The sequence below is a fragment of the Oncorhynchus tshawytscha genome, linkage group LG18, assembly GCF_018296145.1.
Source record: "Oncorhynchus tshawytscha isolate Ot180627B linkage group LG18, Otsh_v2.0, whole genome shotgun sequence".
NCBI classification, from domain to species: domain Eukaryota; kingdom Metazoa; phylum Chordata; class Actinopteri; order Salmoniformes; family Salmonidae; genus Oncorhynchus; species Oncorhynchus tshawytscha.
In genome coordinates, this window is record NC_056446.1 from 21,809,211 (window position 1) to 21,818,344 (window position 9,134).

A 9,134-nucleotide genomic window follows, 5' to 3' on the forward strand; every position below is an offset into this window, starting at 1 on the left:
CTTCCACATTCTATGATTGCCTGCTTGCAATCATATCACATTCATCTCAAACCTGATCTTATCTGAGATGTGCACTTGAATAAATAAACTAGGGGACATAACTGCAAAGCAGGCAGGAAGCATGCAGCTAGACCAGGGACTCTGTGTTCCATTGCTATTATTATGTACTGTAGCATTAAAGCCAGGCCACACACCCCAGAATGGGAAACAGCACAGAGTACTGTCCATGGTCCTGATCCTTCACAATCAGCACCTACACAGGCTAGGCTGCATGCTAGGCTACACACCACACTTCAAACACTTTGTAACAGGAGTTTAACCCAATGAGTCTCGCTGACTACTAACCCATTTTAAACATTGTGTGTTTGAGCGACAGACTTATGGGTTGTACCATTGGATTGGTATATTTCTTCCGCATCGATATATATCAGATATTAGTCTGTGTAAGTAATGGGGGCTGAGCTACAGTGGTGTTTGTGAGACAAGGGCAGATCCGGAAAGGCCTCACAAGCTACACAAGAGGCGTTAGAAGCTAGAAGGGGTTAGAAGGGGTTTTTCTACATAGAAGATCATATGAAATCCCAGGACATAGTGTCTATAATACTGTAATAAACTCACATAGTTGCTGTCTCAAACTCCAAAATCCACACAGTTGTCACCGACTAGCTGGATATTAATTTCCTGGTGAGCAAACAATTTCTGCACTTACAGTATTTACATAAATGAATAAATACATTTGACAATAAATCTCATGAATGCTATTCATGTCAAATAGTTTTGTGTTCTACTTGTAGCCCTGGTTGTCCTGAAAATAAAATGGTAAAACACTTCATTGTGAGGCTAAATATAATGACTGGACATGCAGATAAATGAAAATCTGATATTTGCTGGGGTCTCAGGTGTCGGGACTGAGGTCGTTCCACGAAATGTGTGCCTTTTGCATTCCTTTGATATTTTAAAGTGGAACTGAAAGCATTTTAGCAACACGAAATCTTATTAAAATCTTTTAATATGGTGTGGCAGCGTAGCCTAGTGGTTAGAGTGTTGGACTAGTAACTGAAAGGTTGCAAGTTCAAATCCCTGAGCTAACAAGGTACAAATCTGTTGTTCTGCCTCTGAACAGGCAGTTAACCCACTGTTCCTAGACCAGTTAACCCACTGTTCCTAGACCAGTTAACCCACTGTTCCTAGACCAGTTAACCCACTGTTCCTAGACCAGTTAACCCACTGTTCCTAGGCTGTCATTGAAAATAAGAATTTCTTCTTAACTGACTTGCCTAGTTAAATAAAGGTAAAAAAATATACATCCCCAGGAAGAATATGAAACTTTAGTTTTACATTTTCTGACAAGATGTGGTGATTTTCGTGTTTTCATAAATTCTAAGAATGTTTGGTGAATTACGTATACTAAGGCATTTGTGAAAATTCTACAGCAATATATAGTGGGAAATCGAACGTGAGTTTGGACAATTAATGGACACTGCAGTAAATAAAACCTAATAAAAACATCTGTCTTGTCAAGGACCGAAGTCCACGCAGGCCGGTGTGCCATAGCCAATCAGAGCTACAATAGGCCTTCATGCAGACAAGCCATTTGTCATCACTCACTTTGAACTGGACTGTGTGTTTACAGGCAGTAGCAACAGAGTGACTTTAGACCATTAGAACACATTCGCCAAAAGTCACAAAATACACCTGGATGGAATTCTGCAAATATGTAAATACCACGGGAGTCCTCTTACATTTGGGAACTTTACAGTCCTATTGATCAAACAACCATGATATTATCTCTTATGCACATCACCAACAACAAGACCAACAACTAATGCTAGCCAGAGCAAGATGAGCTAAAATCTAATGAAGGAACATTAGATAAACCCTCTCAAACTTCTTCAGCTTGGTGGCAGTCAAAATTGCACTGAAAAACGATGGGGAATTGTAGCCTACTCATCCTTCTGCAGCTTGCAGCCAATGCATGCTTGTCCCAACCAAGCACCCAAGCTAACTGGCTAAAGTTGACAAGCTTGATTATTATAGTATTTTTTTAAATTAACCTTTTGATATGGGAAAAAAAATGTTTTCGTTCAACATGTGCTATTTATGACAGAATGTTAAAATGAGGTGAAATCAGAAGTTTTTTTTCACCAAGTTACGCATCTCTAAAGGCACCGAACTGGTGGAACAACTCAGCTACTACTACCCCAGTGACTTTCAGTAGAGTAGCAACTGGGTTGGTGCAAAGCCAAGGCGCTGTTCACTTCAATTCATCACTGTGAATGAAGGGGAGACAAAACTTTCAATAAAATTCTGGCTAACCCAACCTGTTACTGTTGAATGTGATTAGAACGGTGTTATAGTGTGCTGTTAAGGGAGGGAGGATGGTGCTGTGACTACGGTGGGTAGACGTTATCTACACTCTTAGAAAAAAAGGTTCTTTGGTTGTCCCCATAGGAGAACCCTTTTTGGTTCAAGTAAGAACCTTTTTTGTTCCAGGTAGAACTCTTCTGGGTTCCATTTAGCATAGCATCCACTCTGATATGCCTGCTGGCTCCATCTCTCTGGATGTCTGTCTCCTCTCTGTCTCCCAGCAAAGGCATGCAGAGATATTAATGCACATATTAAGGCAGTGTTTTAGCATTCACTTCCAGTTGTTCTCACTCTAACCCTGTGGAATCATACAATGTGGATAAGAAGAGGCCCACAATGGAATGCTTTTCTGTTGGCATTAACAAATGTGTCTTCCTCCTCGTCGCCGCTACGCTGGAATCCCCCCTCGGCCGGGCTTTCAATAACACACACGCTTTTAATTACTCCCTTCGAGGGAATGTCTCTATTCATTCATCTAGCGAGGTGGAGAGCCAGGGGCTCTGGAATACTGTGAGCTTGGTAAAAGGTGTGAGTGAGAGAGAGAGAGAGAGAGAGAGAGAGAGAGAGAGAGAGAGAGAGAGAAAGTGAGAGAGTCACGATGTGTGTATGAAAGCAGTGCATATTAAACAGAGGTGTGTGAAAGTGGAGGGACTATGTGTGTGTGATAGAAAAGAGTGTTTGTATATTAATAAATCATCCGAGTAGCCAGGTAGTGCCTGGCACTAACCCCACTGAAGGCCTTACTGGAGTGGTGCAACATCTGACTAATGGCTACTAATGGAAGGAGTCACCAACAACTGCGGAGTTTCCCACTTAGAGAGGCTTAGCGAGAGCGAAGTCATGTTCCTTACCTCCTACTCCCCTCATAAAACTATCCTGATCTTGCAAGCTTACATTCTGTTTAGCGAAACAGAATGAAAGCTTGCGAGATCAGGATGGTTCGTACGAGGCCAACTCCCCACCCCCATTCAAGCCTCAAAAAGTTTGGCTTCAATAAAGTTCAGTTGAAAGTTATTTTGGTGTCACAAGCCCCCAGCTGTTGTGTTCAGTGTGCTTTTATGCTCCGACTACAAAACAAAATGTATTAGGAAACATAGAGCAGGCTCAAATATTAATGGCATTATTACTCTACTCAAACATTAGCAGGTATTCACATCAGCAAAGTGTCTATTACCCCAGATTGATAAGCCATGGTAGCCAGCCAGGTGGGTGCCACAGCATTGGTAGTAGTGGGAGATTTTGACAGTGATCTCTATTATGGATAGACACTAGCAAGTGATCACTTCGGCTAGGGTGTTCCTCTAAAAGAGTAAGGCTTTTCCCTCAATCACACTCCAGCAAAAAGGAACATAAATTTAAACCATTATTGTTCATTACTGTATGTAAACACTAGCACATCAGCTAGGGGCATTTTTCCCAGGAAATAATCCAGTGTTTTTCGTACTATAACTTTAGTCTACACAGTAGCTCTGTGGACAGGATGTAGAGTCTGGACCCACCTTGACGAGGTCCTCCAGTTCGGAGGAGTTGACACAGGCGTGCAGCGACAGGAAGTCCAGTTTCTCAGCCAAGATGGCCAGCTTCTGTTGGCTCTCGTGGGGCTGCTCCAGTGCCCGGAACACCAGGGCTCCCACAATGAGGTAGAGCACCACCAGGAAGAAGATGACTGATACCGTCTTCCACCTCATGACGGTGAAGCGTGTGGTGTCGTATTCGTCCTCGGGGGAGTTCAGGACCAACGGCTTGGCAGCCGAGAAGGAGAGGCGGGGCTTGGAGTTGTGAGCGGCAGACTTTGGGTCAAGGAGATCAGGTGGGGCCACTGTAAGAGCGGAATCATTACCATTGGCTGTTAACTGGGATGTCAATAATCATTGGTCATTGATCACTTTGTTGTGGCCTCTCTTGTAAACCCATCTCTCTAATGAAAAGGTTTACTTCATTTAACTGATAAACTGGTAAATTAAAGTTCTGTCACACCCTGATCTGTTTCACCTGTCTTTGTGCTTGTCTCCACTCCCTCCAGGTCTCGCCCATCTTCCCCTCTGTGGATTTATACCTGTGTTTTCTGTCTGTCTGTGCCAGTTCGTCTTGTTTGTCAAGCTTACCAGCGTTTGTCCTGTCAGCTCCTGTCTTTTCCCAGCCTCTCTTTTTTTCATCCTCCTGGTTTTTGACCCTTGCCTGTCGTGACCCTGTACCTGCTCGCCTGACCACTCTGCCTGTCCCTGATGCTGAGCCTGTCCCTGATCCTGAGCCCTGATGTTACAATAAACATTGTTACTTCACACAGTCTGCACTTGGGTCTTACCTTGATACCTGATAAGTTGAATATTTTGTGTTAAGCCTTAGCTAAAGATGCAACAACAGCATTATTAAATTATGGTGATGGACCTAATCATAAGATAAAAATGATTATGTGGGCCACTTAAACCGTATTTGCAATTTCAAATTGCAATCATCTATGCCCTTAGCAGTACTCAGACATGAATGCAGATGCAGGAGGACATCTCACAAGGCAGGTGACGTGAATCACGTAAATTCCGGTTGAGGGACGACTGCTTGTTGTTCGATGTTCACGACCTTGCTTAATTAAAAAAGGATTCCGTTTGAATTTTCTCTCAGCCGTTTTAACAATCCTAGTAACAAAGTCCGGTTACACACTTGTTTTATTATTGCACTATCGTACATCGGTTTTTAGAATGTGTAGCTTTTTAGGCTAGGTTACACTCTTTCTTGCATCCTGATCTACTAGACTACCTGTGAGTTGCACCTTAGAACATTTGACCTGTCAACGAAGATAATCCCATTGTGTTATCGATATCCAGCTAGTACATCAATTGGTATAGCTGCTTTTAGTGTTTACACACCAGCATTGCTGGAAATTAGCTTGCAAAAAAAGTAATAGTTCGCCGGAAACCAGAAGTTAAATAAAATTCAGTTTAAACTTGCTCTGTTGATTGTCTGTAGGTTTGGTCCTTATGCAGGGGGGAATTTGAGAAAAAAAAAAACATCTAATGGAATGTATAATTAAACAAAATGTACAAACTTGTCTGTTGTAGACCCATGCTGTTCCTCAGTGAAGCCAGTTTCTCTCTGCTTACCTCGTATCTAAATAAAAGTCCCACACAAGTTCTTGCTTTTTTGTGCAGGTATGGTACACATGCAGGAATTGCATTTTGACATTAGCTAAGCAGAGAGGAAGTGGGTCTACAACAGACCCACGTTTGGAAAGTCTGTTTTAATAGAGCTCATCAGCTTGTAATTCTCAAACCCAAAAATGAGTTACCTCTGGATGGTTCAGCCATTCCTATGGGGAAAACGAATGGGGAAAGAATATGGCTTTGGGATAAACGCCGAAAATAAGGTCTGAAAATAACACAGGCTTATTAGATAATATCAGTCAGTTAATATTACCTTTATAAATAATGAAGCCTATGTGCTATGTGTGTTTTTTAATGTGTTTTTCAACTTTTACCCTTTTTCTCCCCAATTTTGTGATATCCAATTGGTAATTACAGTATTGCTGCAACTCCCCTACAGACTTGGGAGAAGCAAAGGTCGAGAGCCATGCGTCCTCCGAAACACAACCCTGTCAAGCCACACTTATTTTTGACACACAGCCGCACCAACGTGTCAGATGAAACACCATCCAGCTGGCGACCGTGGTCAGCTTGCAGGTGCCCTGCCCGCCACAAGGAGTCGCTAGAGCACGATAGGACAAGGAAATCCCAACCGGCCAAACCCTCCCCCCCTGTCACTGCCGGCAGTGACACAGCCTGGGACCGAATCCTGGTCTGTAGTGATGCCTCAAACACTGCAAGTGCATTAGACTGCTGCGCTACTCGGGCGGCCTGTGTACCTTTTTTATTACATAAATACGAACAGAATTCACAAAAAGTGACGTTAGCTGATGAAGACTATCTCATAGTACAAAACATAGAAGATCTCCTAAGCCTATGTTTACCACAGGCCTTATTTTCAGCATTTATCCAAAAACTCCATACATTTTTCCATAGGCTTTGTCCAACCAACCATGGCGGAGTTAATACCAACAAAGAAAATGCCATTAGTATTGCTCTCTATTTATGTTTTATTAGATGTTTTTTTCTCCATTTCCCCCTTCATAAGGACCAACCCTACAGACAATCAGACAATTAGCAGAGTAAGTTGAACACGACCCTGCCAAGCCGCACTGCTTCTTGACACACAGCTGCACCAACGTGTCAGAGGAAACACCATAGATGCAGAAAGCACACAACATAGTGGGTACATTTCTGCAGCAATTAAGAGCGTTGAAACGCGAGGCTCAACTACTCCAACGTTTTGGTGCCCTAGCTACCACACTGTGAACAGCGCGAAGCAAATCTGTGCCCATGCGCAGATACTGTGTGTGACTGTGTGAGACTGAAGTCTTGCATCTCATGGTGCTACTCATGGCAACGTCATTTCACTGAGTCTACCTTTAACTTCTAGCTGACTATTATGTTTTTTTGCAAGCTAATTCCTAGCAATGCTAGTGTGTAAATATAAGTGTTGCTAAAAGCAGCTACAACTGGTAAGGATTGTTGATTCTTAAAACTTCTTCAGGATTGGTGGTTCCCCTGTGGGACAGTTGAGCTAACGTAGGCTAATGCGATTAGAATGAGGTTGTAAGTAACAAGAACGTTTCCCAGGACATAGACATATCTGCTATCGTCAGAAAGCTTAAATTCTTGTTAATCTAACTGCACTGTCCAATTTACAGTAGCTATTACAGTGAAATAATACCATGCTATTTTTTGAGAAGAGTGCACAGTTTTGAACATGAAAAGTTATTAATAAACAAATTAGGCACATTTGGGCAGTCTTGATACAAAAGTTTGAACAGAAATACAATGGTTCATTGGATCACACTAAAACTTTGCACATACACTGCTGCCATCTAGTGACCAATATCTAAGTTGCACCTGGGCTGGAATAATACATTATGGCATTTCTCTTGCAATTCAAAGATTATGGTACAAAAAAAAACTTTTATTTTTATTTTTATTTTACGAGATCTAATGTGTTATATTCTCCTACATTCCTTTCACGTTTCCACAAACTTCAGTGTTTCCTTTCAAATGATACCAAGAAAATGCGTATCCTTGCTTCATGGCTTGAGCTACAGGCAGTTAGATTTGGGTATGTCCTTTTAGGCAAAAATTGAAAAAAGGGGGCCGATCCTTAATGACAAAAGAAATCAAAGTTCTAATGGCATTGCTTTGCTAGGAGTACATTTTACTTTAAATGTTTTGTCATTTAGCAGACACTTTTATCCAGAGGGATTTACAATTAGTATAATTGCTAGGTTATTTACATCTATGCCATTCCCCATCCCTGAAAGTGTCAACCCTTAATTGAAACGTTAACATTCACACCCCGGCCCAGTTTCAGTAAAAAACTGAGGGATGGGGCTGGAGAAATGCAACCACTCTCAAATCTATAGACTATGTTATGGATGCAAGGATTGACCACCCATTATATCAAAATTATAGTTGTAACTATGTTTTTAGGCCATGCACTGGTTGTTTGGATTTAGATTGTTTACAAACATTTGAGTAAAACAAGTTTAGGCCTATATTTTGGGTTCTGACGGGGTATGACAGTTGGACTAGGCTCATGAGGCATGTATACCTTATATTTTTCAAGACTCAATGAGTATATAATTGATTTATAAGTCCAGAAATGGTTGTAGCAACTAAAGATTGCCCCATTCAATTTAAATGGAACAATTGACATAAACAAATGCATTTACCGTATTATAAAATGTATCAGAAGGACAATACCAAAGATACATTTGCTCTATTTCTGAAGAAGAAGGATTATCTCTCTGTAATTCGTGACAGAAAAGGACCTAGGCCCACTGTAATGTCAAAAAATGTAACATTACAAGAAAAAAAATGAAAAGCAAAGATTGAAACAAGGGCATCATCTGTATTGTGCATCAAATGTGGTTTCGCCATTATTAACAAATACGCCCATGCATTTTTAATCTCTTGTTAAATTAAACATCCTCAATTTCACACAAGGCAGACAAACCGATAACAAGCGTTACGACTCTGTATTAATACATAATGACAATGATTTTTAAAGGAACAAGGAAAACGTCTCTTGGCGATTGTAGCCGATACTGTAGGCTATTATCTCGTGAATAAAATGAATTATCTACTTGTCATAATTGTTTCCCACTCATGCATATCGTAGCTTGATGCGTTTACGATTTTAGAAAAGCACCCAATGACGTCCGTTGTGCACAACTAACTATCCACTTGATGTTTTGAGTTTGAGCCGTTTTTAATCGGATAACTGTCTCTATTGCACATGGTTAAAATCGAATAGGTCCATTGAATAGAATATTAGGCTACGCATCGAATAACCCAGATTTTCTCATTGTCAAATAATTGCCTGCCAAAACAAAACTAAACAATAGAACAACACCAAACACTGGACACGCGAAAGGACACCACCAACTGTTTCACTGTACCTGGGCATGGTCTTTTCCTCCAAAGCAACGGTTTTCTGAATAATATTAAACGATCTGAGAAAGGCACGGTAGACTGACCAGCTGGTGGGAGTGAGTCACGCAACATGCGATTTGAATATCAACCCACGGTAGGCTACAGTAGTCTAGCCTAGGCTACTTATCATGCGTCTAAATTTCAAAATGAGTGGGTATCGCACTTACTTCTTCTCTACCAAATGCCCTTTTCTTGCTGTTCCTCATCGGCAGAGATTTCCAAATGTAGGCC

The 9,134-nt window shown here is 41.3% G+C and overlaps 1 protein-coding gene across 1 annotated transcript in view; it reads right to left on the reverse strand.

The window, feature by feature from the left end:
- The window catches only part of LOC112217700 (potassium channel subfamily K member 2), a 45,226-nt gene extending 41,043 nt beyond the window's left edge, over window positions 1-4,183 (reverse strand). Inside the window, exon 1 of the mRNA XM_024378164.2 lies at window positions 3,867-4,183. Within this exon, the coding sequence (XP_024233932.1) occupies window positions 3,867-4,055 (189 nt within the window). The 5' untranslated portion in view covers window positions 4,056-4,183. The remainder of the gene's footprint in view (window positions 1-3,866) is intronic.
- Between the last annotated feature and the right edge of the window lie 4,951 nt (window positions 4,184-9,134).